At 35.5% G+C, this 22773-nt stretch overlaps 1 protein-coding gene across 1 annotated transcript; it reads right to left on the bottom strand.

Annotated features, from left to right (window-relative positions):
• Nucleotides 1-731: 731 nt before the first annotated feature.
• On the bottom strand, nucleotides 732-21603 carry LOC120531751 (extracellular calcium-sensing receptor-like). Its single transcript, XM_039757483.1, has 11 exons — nucleotides 21407-21603; nucleotides 20730-21027; nucleotides 19809-20618; nucleotides 18338-18565; nucleotides 17786-17820; nucleotides 7389-7544; nucleotides 6446-6740; nucleotides 5325-6131; nucleotides 4852-5079; nucleotides 2334-2457; nucleotides 732-1639 (listed from the first exon to the last, which is right to left on the bottom strand). The coding sequence occupies exons 1-11, from the start codon at nucleotides 21601-21603 to the stop codon at nucleotides 732-734; spliced, it is 4086 nt and encodes a 1361-aa protein (XP_039613417.1).
• Between the last annotated feature and the right edge of the window lie 1170 nt (nucleotides 21604-22773).

Here is a 22773-nt window from a genome sequence, read left to right as displayed (position 1 = left end):
CTATATACTGTAAGTGCCAATCCCAGATCTACAAAAATTTTAGTTAATCCAAAAAATTCTATACACTAAGTATTGAAATGTGCAGGGTCAAGGACAAAAAAAAATCAAACTCACATTATGGAAGCATTTATTTACATTTGTTCATCTTGAAGAAACTACAGAGTCTTATAATAAAGATGTGGAAACCATCGCAGTCTTTAAAAGTATATGGATGATCTAGAAGCTGTGTAATGTAAGAATATTGCTAAGTGCTGCTGTCTCTGAGATCTATTGCCCAGGATTTAAATTCTAGACCTGGTCATAATTTTTGTGGAGTTTGCTTATTCTCATCATATCTCTGGGCTTTCCTCCAGGTATTCTGGTTTCTCCCACACCCACAGAGATGTGTAAGTTTGGTTAATTAATGATTTTAAAATGGATTGTGTTTATGTGTGCCTAGTGATGGAGGGCCTTTTGCTCTTCACAACTCTAAATTTGTGTAAACAGCTTCATAAATATTAACTGATGGACTAATGGTAAACCTTAGCAATAATTACTAATAGAATAGATTCTTCTTGTTTATAACATTTATTATGTATATTTCTTATATATTATGTTATGTTATTCATACATTCAAGAGGAAAGTGCAGCAGCAAGTTTTGAAAAATGTCAATTTTATTCTTAAGTGAGATGGCCTAGGTTACAGTAATGGTGCATTTTCTGCCAGACATGGGGATTTACCATATTTCACACTAATTTGTCAATGCCTTACCCATTAAGTGTTTCTTTGTGTTTTCTTCTGGTTTTAAAAGAATTATATAGCATTTTGGAGCAAAAATACAGAGTAGCAAACCAAAGCTTGAAGTTAAAATAGCAAAGATTTCTACTGCCACAGTATACTTTCCTGGGGAACTGATGTATGCTGGGATAAAAGAGATCCAGACAGCACAAAACAAAAGCATACTAAAAGTGATGAATTTTGCTTCATTAAAGTTGTCAGGTAATTTCCGAGCCAAAAATGCCAAAATAAAACACATGGCAGAGAGAAAGCCAATATATCCTAAAACTGCATAAAAGGCTGTAGGTGAGCCCAAATCACATTCAAAAATAATTTTCTCTTTGTATAACACCATATTTTTGTGTGGAAATGGTGGCGAAATTATCAGCCATAATGCACAGATCAACACCTGGATGAGGGTAAAGGCTAAAACACTTAACCGCTGTTGAGTTGGCCCAAACCATTTCATAATGTTATTTCCTGGAAGTGTTGCCCTGAAAGCCATTAGTACTACAATGGTTTTTGCCAGAATACAAGAAATACAAAGAACAAAAGTGATGCCAAAGGTTGTGTGACGAATGGTGCAGGACCATTCAGAGGGCTCACCAATGAAAGTGAGGGAGCAACTGAAGCACAGCATTAATGAAAGCAGAAGAAGAAAACTTAGTTCCGAGTTGTTAGCTTTAACAACAGGGGTTTCCTTGTAATAGAAAAAAATAGAGGCTACAAGTGCAGTGAGTGTGACACCAAATAGGGAGCATGTGACCAGAATTATACCCATGATTTCACCAAATGACAAAAATTCTATTACTTTTAATACACAATGATCTTTCTGTTCATTTGAATTGTAATCCAATGGACAGCTCATACAATCAATGGAATCTGTAGGAGAACAAAAAATGAAAAGAAAATACACATTATGGAATGAGCAAAACCCTCAATACTAAAAGAAAAGAAATATTCCTACTGGTTTTGAATATTTAAAGAGTGATTCATTAGGTAAGGATACTTGTGATCAGTTTATTTTTCACTATTTTAACCCACTGCTTTTCACCATATGTTTCTATTTTGTCATTTCTGAGGGAATGTGCAGATTAGCATTTTCAACAAGGCTTTCCCCATCAATCAAAATTGCTATTGCCAAACATGTCTAGAAACACAATATGACCAAAGGTAATGAGGAATCAGAGTTTGATTCAGGAAGGAACAGCCAGAATGCGCACAAATTACAATGCCCAGTGCCAAGGAGATAGTGATATTAAGTAACTTTTTGAGATTTTTTAAGGCCTTGAAAGTAGAATGAGTACAGTTCATGTTCTTGCACAAGAGTCCTTTGGAGGACATGTTACAGGTTTATAACATTCTCTCTGTGTATAAATCATTCAACCAATACAAATCCTTTTGTTATTCAATTCAATGCAACTACTATTCATATTTGCTTACTTTTCTTAATGTATATACTTAATAGTGAACATTATTTTTATTGTATTTTTTTGTTTATTTAAATTAAGTAAATGATAACATCTAAACTGTTAAACCATTAGACAACTTCTAACTTTTACTTAACAAAACATACTTGTTGCGTTGCTAAATTCTCCTTCAGCACATGGAACACAGTCAAAACAGCAAATGGGTTTCCCCTTTTGAACAGCTTTTCGTGTGCCTGGCAGGCAGTCATCACTGCAGACTGATCTGGGAATCTTAAAAATTAATCACTTAGTGTTAGAAAACAAATTAAGCACTCACTAGTATGCAGTGTGTATTAGACAGTCTGAAATAGTTTCTAATGACTTTCTTACCAGCTGCCAAATTTACATTTAATGACTTCAATTACTTAATTATATTTTACTTCAGGGATTAACTAACTATAATACACAATTTAAAATGTGAGCTCAGTAGTTAATGAATGTACTGTATATTTATTGCAGTAGTATATAATGTGATTTTTCTCTCATAATCTCTTTGCAGTACAGTTTTGCTGTTGAAGTATGTTTCCTGCCTAGGTGCAGAAGCAGATATGATGCATTTTTGGGTCATTTATGATAACTATAAAAGTGCACATAACAATAAATTAAAAGAGAGTATCCATCCATTTTGCAACCCGCTGAACCCGAACACAGGGTCATGGGGGCCTGCTGGAGCCAATCTCAGCCAACACAAGGCACAACGTAGGAATCAATCCTGGGCAGGGTGCCAACCCACCACAGGATACACACAAACACATCAAGCACACACTAGGGCCAATTTAGAATCGCCAATCCACTTAACCGGCATGTCTTTGGATTGTGGGAGGAAACCGGAGCGCCCGGAGGAAACCCACGCAGATACGGGGAGAACATGCAAACTCCACGCAGGGAGGACCCAGGAAGCAAACCTGGGTCTCCTAACTGCTGAGGCAGCAGTGCTACCACTGCGCCACCATGCCGCCCTAAAAGAAAGTAGGATAATCTAATTTTTACATGTGTCCTGTTGAATGTGTCCATTTAAAAATATATTTGACATATATAGTAAATCCTCTTCATACAAGATATAGAATTTTTTCATAGCTAACATGCAAAACATAAATGAAAAATGTAGAATTTTTTTTGTTATGCCAAAATGTTAATAAGAGGCAGTGCCGTTAATTTAACAAGTTAGGAAATGTAGACATGGAGTAACATTCAGGTTCATTCTGGGACTTGGAACATTTAACAGTTTCTTAGTTACTTAATCAAACAGCCAGTTATCACATTTTTGCAGTGGCATGCACAGCAAATACATGCTTTTAAATTGGACCTTCAAAGTAGCCCAAATAGACTTGTGGTGGCTCAATAACTTTCACAGACAGCAAATTCCAATTCAAGTGATGAAAAAATGAATCAATTGATGAGCGATTGTTAGTTGTTGGTGATGGAAGGTCTGTGACCAACTGTTTTTCAGATTTCCTAAATAAAACAGCTTTGATAAAAGTATCAGTAGAGATTTAAAATTTCTGTTAAAAGTCTTAAGGTAAAATTGTTGGCTGCTTTGGACTGTGATGGAGAACAGGTCCGAAGTTTTACATTATACATATGTTATAGATAACATATTTTAAAAATATTGGATCATTACAATCTGAGCAGATAATGCAGCCAGGAGGTTTTTAGTGTCATGTAAATACTGAGTAGATATTTGTTCACTCTATGTTTATGGAGCAATGTTTAACATAATTTCTTTCCTACTACATAGATGACTTTTTTTTCAAAAAACTATTACAGTAAACTGACATCAAGAGACAGGAGAAGCAAGCTGGTATACCAGCAGTGCTGTTTGCACATGGCGAGTGTTTCTCCTGGTATTTGAAAAGCTTGCATTTCAGATCCGTTTTGCCATTAGCAGCAGTTATTGGACAAATAAAACAAAAAAATATAAAAAATATACAAGATGGAGTGCCCTGTCTTTTGGTAAATTTGAAACAGTAATCACCCAGAATGTTTCTCTGTTTTAAGATACATGAATTTTCTAATTCACCAATGCTTTTGAATATGATAGTTTAAAAATGTTAAAATTTAAACAGCACATTATATCTCTGTAAACAAAATATACTATCATTATGTCTCTTTAAGAGTGTAGAAATTAATAAAGAATTAAAAAAATTATACAGTGTATCTGAAAATTTCTCACATTTAGAAGATGACCACGTTTCCATATTCTATACAGTATACCATATACAGTATTCCTTGATTGGTTTATTAATTTATTAGTCAATCCATTAATTAAGTAACTGAATTTTTTTTAGACCTCATTTGCGGAGTGCTCTCTGGTTAGTGCAACTTCAGTACTGATAAGTGATCCTGATAATGATAAACGTATATTTTTTGATATAATCTACTCTAATATATTAATAAATAAATAAATTAATATTTAGACTTCTAACAGAGTTTTAGAAACTTCTCTTTATAAGGTACTGTTACTGCATACACTCAGAATTACACTACGCCATATATATGCTAATAAGGCTATTGATTCATATTTTACTTTTATTTATGGTTTTCATCTCCACCACAAAACAAAAGCAGAGTTTGATAAGTGAACAGTCATGCAGCACTTGTAAACAGAGTACTAAACATTCTTACCCATGTCCTGTTTCCTGCCCACACAATGCCAATATTATTCATTATAAACTGGTGCCCATCAGGTAAAGATGCATCATAAATACCAATTTTAACAAATTTTACGGTCCCCAGATTATTCATTTGCCAGTTCACTAATTCATATTTTGCTGCTGGATCACCATTTCTATCAAAATAAATATTTTCTCCATAGATGGTTGTGAAATTAACATTTTTTAAGTGCTGAACCACCTAAAACCAAATACAAGCAATGTAAGATATACCTTTTACATGTGAAAAAACGTCTTTTATATTTAACTATAACAATGAAGATAATTAGGATATAAATATAAGGGCATAGATATATAGTATATATTATATTTACACACACTCACTCACAGATGAGCGGATGCCTATGCTGGTAGCACCAGTTGTAAGCCAGAAAACAGCGCAGGACACATCTTTTAGAGTTTAGTGCAAAAATCTAAATGTCATACCTGCCATGGCTCTACTGGTAATTCATTTTCACAGGTTTTGTTGCCTACGGCTACTTGCTCCTGTTTGCATTTCAAAAGACTATGCAATGAATATGCTACAGCATATGCAGCCTTATAAACATTACTAGGAATTCTTAGTTCGGTGACATCAGTATACTCATTTTTCATTTCTCTTAAATTTTCCAAACCCGTACATTTTGATGCATTGGTATTTGAATTCATTGAGCAGCTGAAAATAGTTTCCCAAAACTCATTCATCAAAGCATTGCCAGGAGTGTCAGATGGATGTACATTTAGCATATAGTCTTTTAATCCAGGTATTAAAGAGTCTGTAATGGCAAACCCAATTGCACCACCAAGAATTTGATAGACCTCTTCAGTTGCAAATATTCTTGCTGAAATCCACCCTTCACTTCCAATCCATTGTAAACCTGTAACATTCTGCAAAATCAGTTCTTTCAATAGTATGTCCATATCCAATAAAGAGAGAAAAGCTACAATCACTTTAGAAGATGATTGTTTTATAACATGTGCAGTTTTTATAATTTTTTCTCTTGGGTAACTAATATACACAGTCTCTGTATATTCAATACATATCCCTTCCTGCTGAACAGCTTGTATAAAGGTAGCCATTCCTAGGTTACCATAATCATTGTCACTTCTTACTGTCCCAATCCAAGTCCACCCAAAGTGCTTCACAAGCTGGGCTAGGGCTCGGCTTTGGTAATAGTCACTTGGTATTGTCCTGAAGAAAGTTGGATACTCCTGTTTGTTACTAAGACAAGCACAGGTCGCAACATAGCTTATCTACAGACATGAAAACATGTTGGAAAATATTAAGATGTTATGTTATTTTCTTTCTGTGCTTTTACCTTCCAATTAAAAACATTTGCAATTAGAATGTCCCAGGAAGAACAAATGCACATACTTTTATTGTGGATATTTACAGTGTGTACAGCAGTACACTTCTTAAAATATTTATTTAAGGCATTCTAACAATATATACAAAATAAATTGTTATATATGTTCCATTTATTTTAAAAAATGAAAAAATTACAGTAGATAAAGAGGTGATTTAGTCTGTAAATGGATATCAATGCGTTACTTTTTCATTTTCTTACCAGTGGTATGTGAAAGGACCGAATTACTCTGGCAACTCCAATGGTGTGTGAAGAACCTGACATCCCTATGATAGCGTGAACATTTGAGGATTTCTTGCAAGAATTGTCAGAGAACATGTCTTCATCAGGAGCGTTCATTAAAGCCATTGCAGCTCTTATACCCAGATGAATTGAAGTACAAGCATCATATATTCTGTAGCCAACAGAAACTCCTGGTAGTATATCTGAACTGTTGTTAATTTCTTCTATGGCAAAGATCATAGCTTTAGCAAACTGGAATTCCCTAAAATTTAAACTTACCAAAAAAAAAAAAAAAACATTCTTCATACGCTGTCAACAAAATGTAATACTATGTGTTATATGTGAAATATCTTAATCACTAAAGTCAAAGCACTTCAAGAAATATCATTATTAAATATTCTCAATGAAAACTTCAGAATTGAAGGCACAGTAAAACAACCATGTTGATCATAGCTGGCACTAAAATACCACAAAGTTAAGTTTAGTTCAAGTCAACTTTTGCAACAAATGATTTTAGTTAAATGCATTTTTCACATTATACTGTGTGCAGTACATGTCTATTTTCACTGAAACATAATGGTTTTTTAAACCACTAGTAGAAAATCTTAATATTAAATATATTTTTACATGACTTAAGTTTTTATAGGTACAGAAAGAAATCATCATTAATTTTCTATTAAAAATAAAAAGAATGAAAATAAATTGAATCAAAAATGTTATAAGGCAATGCTGTCATTTATGAATAGTACTATATACATGCTATTTCAGCAAAAATGTAAATTTTTGTGCATAATCATTTACATTTTTTTTGCTGCAATAAACCCAGTATGTACTTTTTTTTACTTTTATAAATTTGACACTTATTAATTCTCTTTTGTAAATCTGCAACACCCTGTAATTACTTTTTAATCTGCCTTCTTACCCTTTACACTTAGGTAGTACAGGAACATCTTTAAATGCATTCTTGGTGTTTTCAAGACCATGAAAAACAAATATCCCTCCGATTATAATGTCTCCTTCCTTTGTGAAAACAGGCATTGCTGGGCTTGCTAGCAGACGGCAGGTAGGCTCCTCTGCCCTTATTAAATTAGCAAATAACATCAATGCAATTTGTAGCATTTCAGGTTTATTTTGTATAGTACATACTGTGTAAAGCTGTTTTCTGCTGCTGGTTATATAAACTGATGTGGATGACGTGGCTTAAAAAAAAACAACGTCAATTTGCACTCTGTACAAGTGCATTAATTCTCCAAGGTAAAATTTCACCATTGTGATCTGCTTCACATTAAGGAACTGGGGAGTGCAGTCAAGTGTCTCTCTGCTTCTGAAGTAAGAAGCAAGAAGTTATTTTTAGAAGCTAGAAATCTTTCTGACATTGTATAAACACATTTAAATAATATATTTTCATTAATATTAACAGCCTATTTAGTAACATTTTTTAAACCCTAATTTTAATGTAATCACACGGCAATCTACATATAAGTATGTTAAATTGTATGCGCTCATTTTCTAACCTATTAATTCACTTTAAGGTCTTGATGAGACTCAACAGAATCCAGTTTGTTTAGTTTACTTTCACGTCTTTGAATATTTTACCAAAATTCTATATTTCAGATGTTTTCCGCAAATATACATTAGACCATGGAGTCTGCACTTAAGATATGTTGTTCAATATTTAGTTATTTTAATGAAGAGACCGAAGGATTTATAATAAAAGTCAAAAACATCCTTAGCTCTACCTTCATCGTAGAATCTTTAGAGTTTCAACTTGGTTTTGTCAAGTTTCACTTGCTTGCATGGGATGTTACTTCCTTTTAATAAATTCAACAAAATGAAAGAAAAAATCTTTAGAGTTCAGTCATTCGATAACAAGTCCATGAAGATTTACCATCACTCAAAATGTCAATGTACACAATATTTTTTCTTATTCTCAAGTTAATGCTGTTTTGAACCCAAGGCCATATGAATTAGTATCAGTCTCCGTGACATCATTTCGTATGACTGGAGATATTTTTTGAAGTGCTCAGTATTAATATGTTGCATACAACAAGGCAACTTCTGATTAACAAGAAGTCAGTCATTATCCAACCCGCTATATCCTAACACAGGTTCACGGGGGTCTGCTGGAGCCAATCCCAGCCAACACAGGGCACAAGGCAGGAAACAAAACCACGGGCAGAGTGCCAGCACACCGCAGGGCACACACACCCACACATTAGGGACAATTTAGGATCTGCAATACGCCTAACCTGTATATCTTTGGACTGTGGGAGGAAACTGGAGCACCCGGAGGAAACCAATGCAGACACGAGGAGAACATGCAAACTCCATGCAGGGAGGGCCCAGGAAGCGAACGCAGATCTCCTTACAGCGAGGCAGCAGTGCTACCACTGTGCCACCATGCCGCCCATTAAAAAGAAGTAAAAAAAATTTTTTTTTTCTTTTTGCCTGACACTGCCTTTTTAATTTGCATCAATAAAAGCTGATATTAGCTTGTCAGACAATTGCAAACAAATACAACTCACAATTTAGTCTACAATGAAAATTGTGAGTTGGCATTTATACATAAACTAGCAGAATACCCGCGCTTCGTAGCGGAGAAGTAGTGTGTTAAAGAAGGTACGAAAAAGAAAAGGAAAAATTTTAAAAATAACGTAACATGGTTGTTAATGTAATTGTTTTGTCATTGATATGAGTGTTGTTCTCATATCTATCTATCTATATATATATATATATATATATATATATGTTGTTCTCATATCTATCTATATATATATATATATATATACCCGCGCTTGGCAGCGGAGAAGTAGTGTATTAAAGAAGGAAAGAGAAAGAAAAGGAAACATTTTGAAAATAACGTAACATGATTGTCAAAGTAATTGTTTTGTGTATTTGGTGGCAGCGTCACAGTTATTTTCGTCTAGCTGCATCAGAAAATGTACCACGACGTATGACACGCCTCCTTTTACTGTTTTCTCACAGCTTGGATTGCTGCTGTCATATATACACACACACACACACACACACACACACACACACACACACACATACATACATACATACATACATATATATATATATATATATACACATACATATCTTCATATCTATATACATATCTACATATACACACACATATATATATATATATATATATATATATATATACATACCTATCTACATCATATATACACACCCATACATACACACACAAATTATATATATGTGTGTATGTATGTATGTATGTGTGTGTGTGTGTGTGTGTGTGTGTATATATATACACATACATATACTTGTGTGTATGTTTGTATGTGTCTATATGTGTGTGTATAGGTTTGGTCACTGAGTGCAAGGGAAAAATAATAAATTATAGTCTATAAGTTATTAAACAGTAAAACATTAACGTTTTAAGAAGTACAGGTACATTGAAATTACATTTTCTATGTGAACGTTCAAATTTGTGCCTCTGGTAATGTGCCTTACCGGCATTTAAAGAAAATTAGTTTTGTGTCCTCTGCAGTGTTAAGAAAGAAAGACTTTGGTTTGGGATAAAAGGAAAAAAGGTGTAAAGAAAGGAAAGTTGCCTTTTTCTTTTATATAGTATAGAGAGATGTGTTCGCTGACGTTATGATCGCCTTTTAGGGACAGTCGCGTGGGTCTTGTGTAGACTGGTGAGACGTCCCGCCATTAATCGGCTGTGATGGCACTGTCAGTCCTCCACTCCTGTGCGTGTCTTCATAATCCGAGCTGAGGACCTCATAATCGTATATCGTGCAAAGAAAGTGTGAATCGCCTTAATATTATTTTGCCGTGGTGTAGAAAAGGGGTCCCGTGTTTGCACTTGTCTGGGCTATAGCACAGGGGGAGGATGAAAAAAATTAAAAGTGTTCACTTTGACTTAAGGCAGAAGCGCAGTCAGCGTCTCAAAGGCCGGCACAGCTATGCACGCGCGCTGGCTGCTCGACTTTTGCTGGGCAGGAGACCCCAGTTTTGCAGACACGTTCATGATATCAAAAGTCTCAGCGCTCTTTGGAGGTCATTAATATATTATATATATAGCAAAATACCCGCGCCTCGCAGTGGAGAAGTAGTGTGTTAAAGAAGTAATTAAAAAGAAAAGGAAACATTTTAATAATAACGTAACATGATTGACATTGTCATGAGTGTTGCTGTCATATATATGCCTGCCTAAATAAGTCACACTCGCTTTGCTCTTACTTTTTTACCGTTCATTTAATCATGGCTAGTGGCGGAAAAATTATAAAATGGAAGGAGGATGGCTTTACCAAAACAATTATTGATGGCGAATCGATTATTCATAAAGCTTGAATTGGTGATCTGTTTTTCTGTGTTAACCTCATATTTTTTCATACTTCTTCTCAAACTAAGGTGGTGCGAGGGTAAAATGAATCGGGATGCTGATCAATGTAATCGGTGTACCAGGAAATCATGCATTGACAGAAGCTCCCCTTTGCTTGTAATGCAAAGTGTGATTAAATGCATTATTTTTAACGTTATGGAGCACATGCATCGAAGCTTCTCAGCTGTGCTTGTGCTAAGAAAAGGAAAGATTTTAAAATAACGTAACACGATTGTCAATGTGACCTTTTGTAAGTAGTGCCTGGAGGATTCAGTGTGGAGAAACTCTAGAGACAGCGTGTGTATTAACTTGTGGATTTTTCTGTGAGTATTTGGTGGCAGTCTGACGAAGTTGCTTTGGAAGACGGCGTTAGCCGCGGAGCTCAGCTCAGAGCGAAATAAGATAAATGGGAGGGGAGATGATGACGTGACTCCCCCACCCGCCTTAACTGTCAATCCCCCACAAACAGTCTCTCGGAATTTGCATAAGCACACCCCTTCACCTACAATTTTAACTTAGTTACAAAGTGATCAAAACTCTCGTTTATATCCTGCGTCCTCTCATTAAACGTGTATCCCGCATTACCTGTGGGCATGTGAAACGCCAGCGGTAGCCTGTCTATGAACTTAATTTAAAGTTTAGGTTTACACCTTGCTTTCTTTCCGAGGTAGCAGCACTCTTGAATATGGTAGTATATGTCACTCGTTCGCTTCTTATTGTTTCGCTGCCTTCTCAATTATATAATGCATGTTTTCTTAAGCGCTTTTTGGAGGTCTGCCTGGTTTTCTACGCACTGCGTTGACAGTCAGTTCACGTGATTATGTGGGAGGCGTGATGATGTCACACGAAACTCCGCCCCCCCACGTCTTTCCAGCTCAACTCTATTACAGTTAATGGAGAAAAATACCTTCCAGTTATGACCATTAGGCGTAGAATTTCGAAATGAAACCTGCTCAACTTTTGTAAGTAAGCTGTAAGGAATGAGCCTGCCAAATTTCAGCCTTCTACCTACACGGGAAGTTGGAGAATTAGTGATGAGTGAGTGAGTGAGTGAGTGAGTGAGTGAGTGAGTGAGGGCTTTGCCTTTTATTAGTATAGATGACAGGTTAAGTGCTAAATGTTCTTAACTCAAATATATAGTCACTAAAAAGTTAACTGTTTAACCCTAAAGATTGAAGTTTTCAAAACAAAGTAAATAAGCACATGATGTTCAGCAGCTGATTTTTTTTTTTTTATACACTTACATATTACAGTAAATCTTTTCCTTACCTAAGTAATTTAAAATACCCCAGCCAGCCTAGGGCACAAAGTGGGAACAAACCATGGCCATCACAGTCCAAACACAAACACAAACCCACACATCAAACACGCCAATTTAGTGTCACTAATTCACCTAATCTGCATGTCTTTGGACAGTGGGAGGAAACCCACACAGACAATGGGAGAACATGCAAGCTTCACACAAGGAGGACCCAGTGTGCGAACCCTTGTCTTCTTACAGCGAGACAGCAGTGCTACCACTCTGCCAACATGCTGCCCCTCTGTATTAAAATCAATCAATCAGTCATTTTCTAAACTGCTTAGTCCTGAAAAGAGTCAGAGGTGCTGAAGCCTATCCTAGGTAGCATAGGGGGCAAGGCAGGAACAAAACCTGGACAGGGTGCAAGTCCATCACAGGGTGAACACACACAAATATCCCAACCTCACATTAGGGCCAATTTAGTGTTGCTAGTCCACCCAACTGCATGTCTTTGGACTGTGGGAGGAAACCCATGCAGACACAGGGAAAACATACAAAATCCACACAGGGAGAACCCAGGTCACAAGTTTCAGTCTTCTTACTGCGAAGCAGCAGAACAACCACTATGCCACTGTGCCACCCCTGTATTAAAGTGTCTGCATTCATTTGTTTAGTCTTTGTAAATTATACACATTAAAACATAATGAGCACACACAATAAAGGACCATGACTCTTCTTGTGTAAATGCTCTACATGGGTGCATTTTTTTCAATTTTCCTCCATGACATAAAAAAAAATCATGTTACTTTACATCTTTATTAGCTCAGGTGGCACCATTTGTGCTAATTTATTTCTATGTATCTGCTTTCAAAACCATTTGCAGAACTTTTGTAGTGGAAAAATACTTTACTCTGTTTCCCAAGAAGTTATTCATGAAGACCAGATGAAAATGCAGCACAATTGTAATGCTCATAAAATACATATAAAGTTTGCTTCAATTGTTCAATTGTCAGACTTGCGCTTGACTTTGGTTGTCCAAAAACTGTGCTCAGTGCTGCCACTCATTGTGCTGTAATTTGTAATCTTCTACAAGAAGAGGAAGCAATGCATTGATCCAGTGCTGAATTACTGCCCCCACCTTTACTTTAGGATTAACCTCTTCAGTGTTTTGTTTACCTGAGGAAAAACAAGCCAAAGACAACTAGAAAAAAATATTATTACGTGTAAGAGAAAAAAAAAGTAAACACCAAAATTTCTTCATATATGCAGAAAAGATATATCCAGTGTACACAGCTGAACTGATGCAGATATAGCACATGTTCTTTGTGTGATATGTTTTGAAACAGTGCACAGCCCAATGTTGTAATCGGGACAGTAGAAGCATGTTTATTTGTGTTTTTTCTTATAGTTTTTTCTCTTGCTTGCACATTAAAGAGTAAAATATCAGTGCATGAACGACATGATTGATGCGGCCTTTGTGTTATTGTAGACTACCACAGTGCAAGGGTTAGTGACTTCCACATTTCCCTTGACATGAACATTGACAGTTGCTGCATTTAGAGCAGTGCTTATGGGCTAATGTCTTGGTTCTTCTTGCATTCGATCGCCATTATTTTGCCATTTTATCACACAGCTACTGTCATACCACGCTGAAGCTTCATGTGACTAATCATATCATGGTGGTTTGCTTGTGTGGTTCGATTTCATGCAATAGATTCATTTTCTGTGTTAATGTCTGATTACTAATTCATATTGTCATCACTATTGCTTCAATCAAGCAATGGTTCAGTTTCAGTTCATCCAGAAAATGCCTTTGCAGCTTTTCATTTGTTATTGTGTTTTTAGGTGGAGGCTCTACGCCACTAGTAAATATTCATGAGTTACCTTAGAGTAACAAAACGCCTGGAAATATTCATGATTTGTTGCAGAATAATGTTATTTAATTCCCCTCCAGATTGCAGCAGAATATTGTCATGAGCACTATTTGGGCTTAAAAATGTAAAGCAGTTCATTTCATGTCATTCCAAGTGTGATTCATGGTTAACCATAATTGCATAGATTTCTGAGCCCAAGTCACACTTAGGGCTAACATCAAGGAGTTTAAGCTTGGATGGGCGGACCATTTCTGCCTTGCCACACCAAGGTACTGTTTCAGATAAGGTGAAACATTTAAATGAAAAAAGCCAGAAATTATATAGACCAGGGTTGATAATTTTAAGAATTCCAGGCATAGTAGACTGTTCAAGGAAATGAAGCAGAAAATTGTCAGCGAATGACAATGTTTCAGTGACTAGTACAATTTCTTAGTCTGAGAGCAAGCTGGGATTAAAAAATCAAGAGAGCAGAATGAGTAAAGATGTCAAAAAGGACAGTAAACAAAAATTGTAGTCAGAAGAACAAAGGTAAATATTGACCTTTTTATTTGCTCCTAATTAACAGTAAAGAAAAGTCAAGAGAATAAATCATGAATCCAATTATAGGATTTCAGGATACTATGCCACCATCTTAAAATATGAATTGTGTGATGATGGCACAGTGTTAGGCATCTATCATAAGCTGTGGACTCTCAAAAACTTGTTTTCTGATTCTGCTGTGGCTTTGGGCCTGGTAGACGTACTCCTATAAGAATTTCCTCCTGTTTCCAAGCTCCTTTTGATGGTATAGGAAATTGTACTTACTTACATCTTGACTTTCTTTGCAATTACTATAAAGAAAAAACTTGCACTTTTAAGGATTGTAAAGGTCAGTCTGTCTTGCATTTTAATTGCCCATTTCTCACCATTATTATAGCAATATACAGTGCAAAATAGTCCAAATAATGCTTCAGAGGGTGTAGCAATATAGTTTGTTCCAATATTGCTTTTGTACAGACAGATGGTTTGTAAGTAATCAACAAAAGAATGGGACACCTGTAGGAATTGTTTACATCAACTTATTCAACTTCCATTGCTGCAGAGAAGTTGTAAGTTGTTAACCCATTATTTGTTCCATGTTTCAGTTTTTAGTTACCTAAACTTGAACTTGTTAAATTTAAACAAAAATTGGAAAATGGGAGTTGCTATAAAACTATTGACTGGTAGTGTATAAAAATGTTACATTTTCTTAAAGTGATTTTGCGAGTGTTTTTCCCATTAGATGCTTTCTAGTGTTTTGGTCTGGTTTGAATATTATTACATAACATTTGGGAACAAATATACAAAACAGTAATCCAAAACTAGAAGCCAATATTGCAAATATTTCAACTGCTACTGTGTATTTGCCAGGTGAACTAATATAAGCTGGGATAAAAGTGATCCAGACTGAGCAGAATATCAGCATGCTGAAAGTAATAAGCTGAGCTTCATTGAAGTTGTCTGGAAGTTTACGAGCAAGAAAAGCAAGGATGAAGCACACAGCAGAAAGAAATCCAATGTAGCCGAGCACGACACAAAATGCTACCATGGACCCTACCTCACACTCTAAAATTATTTTTTCTTTGTATGACTTAACATTTTTATGAGGCAATGGAGGTGACAACAATAACCAAAGCATGCAAATTAAACCCTGAGTTAATGTGAAAGAAGCAACACTCATTCTCTGTTGATAGGGGCCAAACCACTTCATGACATTACTGCCTGGTAGTGTAGCTCTGAAAGCCATTAACACCACAACTGTTTTTGCCAGAATACAAGAGATGCAGAGTGCAAAGGTGATCCCAAAAACTGTGTGTCTCAGCATACATGACCATTCTGATGGCTGACCAATGAAAGTAAGTGAACAAAGGAAACACAGGATTAAGGAGAACAGCAGAAGAAAGCTGAGTTCTGAATTGTTGGCTCTCACAACTGGAGTGTCATGGTAAAGGATGAAGATGATCACAACACAAAAGGTCATTAAAGTTCCTAAAAAAGATAAGAAAACCAGTAATGAACCCATGATATCTTCAAAGGAGAGGAATTCGGTATCTTTCAGGATACATTGTGTTTTTTCTTGACTGGTCCTGAAGTCGAGAGGGCAGCTCATACAGTGAAGTGAATCTATTAAACAAGGGAAAAGTTGCAGTATCAGTATTTAATATGTTTTTGGGCATCTGCAGATCATTTACACATTTTTTTCTGTACAAAAATCCATGTTTTGTTGAAACAAAGTTATCACAATATACATCAGAAAGAACTCTCTAGGAAGAACACAAAAAGAAATGTCAGGCTTGAAGGACAACAGAAGTGTTACATTTTTACAAAATAAATTTTTAAATATGCAAACTTGAATATCTCTTCTATATATACTGTAGTAGAAGGTCAAATGTTATTGCAGAAATCAATACTGTGGCCAGAGCAAAAAATTATTACACATTTAGAGAGATAAATGACATATTTAAGGAATGTGATAAAATGTTTTACTCCTCTTGAAATACCAGAAATGACACTCTAGTTTGTTTTTATAACATACTAGCTGTGTAAGCCCGTGCTGTAAAAAGCCAGGCTCCTAGAAACTCCAACCCCCCCGTCTATAAGCGAGTTTGTCTCTAACTCGTTAACTTTGGGCTGCCTTCCCGGGCTGTTTGAGCTTTGTTGCTGTAGCCTTGCACTTCCGGGCCAAATCTCACTTCCGGGCCAGACAGACAGACACGCACACTTCCAAACATAGACGTTTATATATAAAATATATGATAATTCCATCATGTATAAATAAGTAAGATACATCTATACCATTCATTGAAATATCAGATGCTGCTTAATTCCTACAAAGTCAAACAGATGTAGCCCCATGGAGCGTATTAGACCTCTCACTACTCTCACGTATCTGTCTCTAATAATCTAACATAATCTTAAATTTGGCATCAGTTGCGAATGATGCAATTCACTTAACCTGCATGTCTTTGGACTGTGGGAAGAAACCAGAACATCTGGAGGAAACCCAGTTGGACATGCTGAGAACATATACGTTTCACACAGGGAGACCCAGTCTCCTTATTGTGAGGCAGCAGCGTTACAACTGCCCTACTGTGCTGCCCCTATCCCAATCCATCATTACATAACTCAATGATAAACTGATTTCTAAGAATATCTTATATATAAACATCTATGCATGGAAGTGTATGTGTGTCTGTCCGGCTCAGAAGTGAGAGGTGAAGTTGGGGTAAGGGCTCTGCCTCCAAGGAAACAGAAAACTCGCTTAGCCACTAATAACACAAGCGAGGTCCGCACATCAACAAAACAAAACCTCAGAAGAAAGACAAAGTTGCTTAGCTGCTAACATTGGCAAAACGGTATCCCTTTTACTTTTCTTCCCTCTGCTAATGCACAAGCGATGCAAGCAAATCGACAAAAGGAAACCTCCTAGGAGAGAGATGCCCAGAATAGTTCCTTTCAACTACCTGACATCTCTACATTTCAATTTTTTTCTGACGATTTCAATAGTCTGTAGGACCCTGGGCTTTTTACAGCATAGGCTTACACAGCTATATATATATATATATTATGGTTAAAAAATTAATGGTACAAGGGTACTTCAGAAGTTGACCTAAACAGACTGAAATTTTTTGAATTTGTTCTGTTTTTTTGACACTTTAATATACATAAGGAACTGTCTTATAATTCACTCTTTGGTAGGGTCAGGGATGTTAATTACAATTTAAGGTATCTTAACTTGGAAATTAATGTTTAGATTGTTATACTGATTATATTCTTAATGTGATCTATAAACTCATTAAAACTATTAAATATTAATCTCTCACCTTTGACTTTCATAAACAATCTCAGAATCGGGGAACTATAAAAGAAAGCCTTATACATTTTTTATGTAGATGAACTCGTGCTTTATAACATATTAATTGGATCTCAAAATTAAATATACACATATTTTGCTACTCACTGGTCTGATTACTTATTTCACCTTCAGCACAAGGAATGCAGTCAAAGCAGCAAATATGTTGTCCTTTTTTAACTGCTTTGTGAGTACCAGGCAGACAACTTTCTGTACAGACATATTTAGGTACCTCATAAACAACAACAAAAAAAACACATCATTTCAATAAAGCTTGCACAATATATAATTAGGGTTCAGAAACTGTAAATACTCTTTTTCATTGATAACAAAATATACACTAAGTACACTGTTCACTACTGGAATTGATTTAAAAATAAGTGTTCACAAAACTTTTAAGTAATAAACAAATACTTTGCATCTAAGAAATGTGTATATGAAATGCTATAAATCTTACAACTGCAAAATGATGATATCATTTCTTTTTAGTTTAGAGTTCTTGCTAATAGCAAGTTAATCTTACCTCATTGTGACCTCCTGCCCAGACAATACTGACATTATTCATCTGAATTCTTCTTCCATCTGGTAAAGATGGATCATAGAAACCAACTGTTACAAATTTTATGAGTCTCTCTTCACCAAGTTGCCAATTTACCACTTCGTACTTTGGTTCTGGATCACCATATGCATCAAAATAAACATTGTCTCCATAGACTGTGGTAAAGTTAACATTTTTAAGATAGTGTAATACCTGCAAAAAAGATAAAAAAAAATATCTTCAGAGTGGCACAACTGTCAGAACTATGGTTTTGCAAGCCTAATGATTTGGGTGGATGTCACATAAGTAGGGAGCCTGGGTCTTAAAGTTAATTTATGGAGGGCTGCAGTGATTTTCAGTGGTTTCCTTCGATGTGTTGCTTAATCAAAATATAATCCTTGCTATTAATAAAATGTGTGAGTTAACTGTATAGCTTATAATTGTTTTAATTATATAACATATTACTAAATACACTATGTCAGTTCTTTTTCTGAGGATGTCATCAGAATGTTTTGTGAACTGGAGTTAACTACTGTTTCTCAGTATTTCATTGATTCTTTTTTTCCCTTATATTTTTGAAAATCTTATTTTATGAAGACATGAACAAAGATGCAAATGACACAAACTGATAGCTTTGTCAATTTTGCATCCCATAATTAATAGAAATTAAAAACAAAGTTCCATAATTGTACTTTTTAAAGGTAAAAGTAATTAAGGCTTCTGCATTTTAAAAAATTTAATAAAATTAAAGCAATAAAAAAAATCTTTATCAGTAGCAATGATTAGCTTCTATTTCTCTTTAACCAGTTTTACGTCCATTTTCTTGTTTCACCCAGGTTGGTAGTTACCCCCCAATTTAAGAAAACTGTCTGGGAACAAAACCTGTAGCATATCATCTCTCCAGAAATTCTCCTTGTTTCCATTTAAGTTTTCTCCAGGTACTCATGATTATTCACACTTCCCCAACACAAGAATATTAGGCACAATACAGTATACTGTACTGATGAATTAATGAGTGTGGGTATGTGACCAAAAAACCTTTAGTGTGATGTCATACATAGCAGTTATTCGTGCTTTTTGCTGCTGATTGCATATTGTTATTCATTTTGTTTTCCATAAATCCATTTATTATAACCTGTTTTTTTCTTATTAACGTTTGTGCAGCAAGAGTGTATCCATGCAGAGATGGGCATACCATGAGAATAAGCAATAGACAGCATTTCAGTGTTTTACTGGACATGTCTATATCAATACACCTGCACATTTATTCACACCTACATTTAGGTTGCTATCAAAGGCACAGCATTGTCAGGGAAAGCACTGCATTGAATAGTCTAAGCACCTTAATGTAACTATGCATGATTTTACCAGCCTAAAAATAATAAAAGTAATAATAAAAATGAGAAAATCAGTACATAGGTGATTGAGTATTAGAGCACACAATAGATTTTCCCACCTGCCACGGCTCAACTCTCATCTTGTCTGCACACGTCTTATTTATAAAAGGACCCTGACCATCCTTGCAGTTGTACACATTGTGGAGAGCATGTGCTACAGCATACAATGCCTTGTATACACAGCTGGGAACTCGAAATTCACCTTCATCATTGTATTCTGTTTTTATATCTCTCAGATTTTCAGCCCCTGTGCATTTACTTTTTGTGACATCCTTTGAATTCAAACTACAATTAAAGATAACTTCCCAAAGTTCTTTTAAATAAGAATCTTCAAGATTCCAGAAGGGGTGTATATTCAATAAATAGTCCCGTAAACCAGGGATTACAGCATTGGGTAAAGCCATTCCAATTGTTCCACCCATAATTTTGTAATATTCCTCTTTTGCTGGAAGTCTCTTTGTTATCCAGCTGAGGGGTCCTACCCACTGAATGCCAGTAGCATTTTCAAGGGCTAGCTCCTCAATAAATGTTTTCATTGCTACTGCATTTAGATAAGCAACAACAACTTTTGCAGAAGATTCTTTAATCAGACGGATGACTTTGATATACTTTTGTCGTGTCATGACAGTTGAAATGACAGCTGAATATTCTATACAAATGCCTTCTTCTTGAGCAGCTTGTGCAAAGCTAGCAATTCCATCATTGCCATAATCATTGTCAGTCCTAACTGTCCCAACCCAGTTCCATCCAAAATGTTTTACAAGCTGTGCCAGGGCTCTGCTTTGGTAGTAATCACTTGGAACTGTTCGAAATAATGTTGAGTATTTTGTTCTGTCACTTAGGCAAGCACAGGCAGAAAAATAATTTACCTGTAAAAACAAATATGAACATATAGTTTAATTTTGAAATTAATAATAGGTGTTAATTTTAATCTGTGTATATACGTATATACCAAGTAGAGCTTAAATTACACCACTTACTTGTGGTATTTGAAAAGCATTTGTAACTGAAGCCACAGCTTGTGTGTAGGTTGTAGAAGACATCCCAATAACCGCTAGGACAGGAGCAGGAGCCCTGCTGCAAGGCAGGTTACTAAATGTTCTGCTTCTGGGATCATTTAATGCTGCCAGCGTTTTTTTAATAGACAATTGCACAGATGAACAAGCATCATATATCTTGTATCCCAATGAGATATTAGGAAGCAGTTTGCTATTATTATTGATTTCTTCTATGGCAAAAATCATAGTTTTAACACTCTGGTACTCTCTTTCATTGAAACTATAGAGAAAACAATGTGAAAAAATTACATTTTTAATTGTTCAATTCTTGATTCAAAGTGTGTTACATGCTATAATTTTTCATCAGTTAATAAAAGATTTTCAGATCTATAGTTTGAAAAAGTCTTTGTCGATTCTAATTACTGTAAAAGTATGCAGACTTTTTAAATGAACAAAAGTAATTGAAATTAAAAAAAAAAAACATTGATATATTTTGGTACAAAGAGTAAAGGTATCATGTAGGTAAATGTTGATACACTTGAAATATATATTTGTTAATTGCATTAAATATATGTATCAATTATTACAGAATTTCAAGCTGCAGCCTAGCTTTCCTTCATAAATTTCATTCTTTAATTATATTTTATAATTGTACTTACTCTTTGCATTCTGCTTGTTTGGGTTTAGATTTAAAACTAGCCACTGTATTCTCATTGCTGTGAATGTTGAAAATTCCTGCTATCATTATGTCTCCATCCTTAGATAAGAAAGGTGCATCTACAGTGTCATACAGGCTGCAAACAGGCTCTTCTGCCTTTACGCTGTTTACATACAGCACCAGCACCAGGAGCAGCATCTTAAACATGCTGTTTTTTGACAGCTCACCTGTTCTAAACTCTGTCTTTTATGTGATATACTGTGAATTAACCATGCTTCACTTAACTTAGAAAAGAAAACATCTTTGTCACATACTGTATTCTCTGGTGTCCAATACTGTACATGTTTTTTGTCTTCATGCAATGTCCCTTAGCTAAACTTAGGACATAATTAAACAGAGGTGGATATTATTACCAGGTCCTAAGTGGTGAATATCCCACAGCTCTTTTAACATTCTGGTCAATTGTTACAGAGTATGTGTTAAATATCTATTTTTTTTCTGTAAATAAATTTTCACTGCTTCAAGTGACCTGTCTTACAGTGGTACTTTTATATTCCTTATCAAACCAGTGACTTTGACATTGATAAAAATCAAAAAAGGCTTTTTTCCTCAAATGCTACCTTAAGCACAATTAACAACTTGCACTTAATCAGGAGTGACAGTCCTGTCACATATAAAAGAAATACTTGGAGATTGTACGGTCTTATTGTTTTATTTTACAACGACAACCTTGACGATCTTTCATTTTGATAGTTGTTGAAATTTTCCTTTACATGTCAGCAAATACTGTAAATCTGTTCAGCAGACTACATGCTAGCAAGCTAGGGGCATGAGTGCATTCTATACATTGTCATTTTGCTTTATGTGTTATCTTGTTTTTGTGTACTATAGTATTGTTTGCTGTTGTTGTATATAAAGTTGTGATGATATATTGTATACTATACAGTGATCCCTCGCTATATCGCACTTTGACTTTCGCAGCTTCACTCCATCGCGGATTTTAAATGTAAGCATATCTAAATATATATCACAGATTTTTCGCTGGTTCGCGGATTTCTGCGGACAATGGGTCTTTTAATTTATGGTACATGCTTCCTCAGTTGGTTTCCCCAGTTGATTTTTATACAAGGGACGCTATTGGCAGATGGCTGAGAAGCTACCCAATCCTCAATGATATACGATATGCTTCCCACGCGGTGCTTGGCATACTTCCCGAACAGCACGTATTGATTTTTGATTGTTTGCTTTTCTCGCTCTCTCTCTCTCTCTGACATTCTCTGCTCCTGATGGAGGGGGTGTGAGCAGAGGGGCTGCTTGCACACTGGCCTAGAGGATACGGATGCTCATCTAAAAAATGCTGACAGACTG

This window comes from Polypterus senegalus, chromosome 1 (genome assembly GCF_016835505.1).
Source record: "Polypterus senegalus isolate Bchr_013 chromosome 1, ASM1683550v1, whole genome shotgun sequence".
NCBI classification, from domain to species: domain Eukaryota; kingdom Metazoa; phylum Chordata; class Cladistia; order Polypteriformes; family Polypteridae; genus Polypterus; species Polypterus senegalus.
The sequence above is the reverse complement of the archived record's forward strand: the minus strand, read 5'-3'. Positions and strand labels throughout refer to the sequence as shown.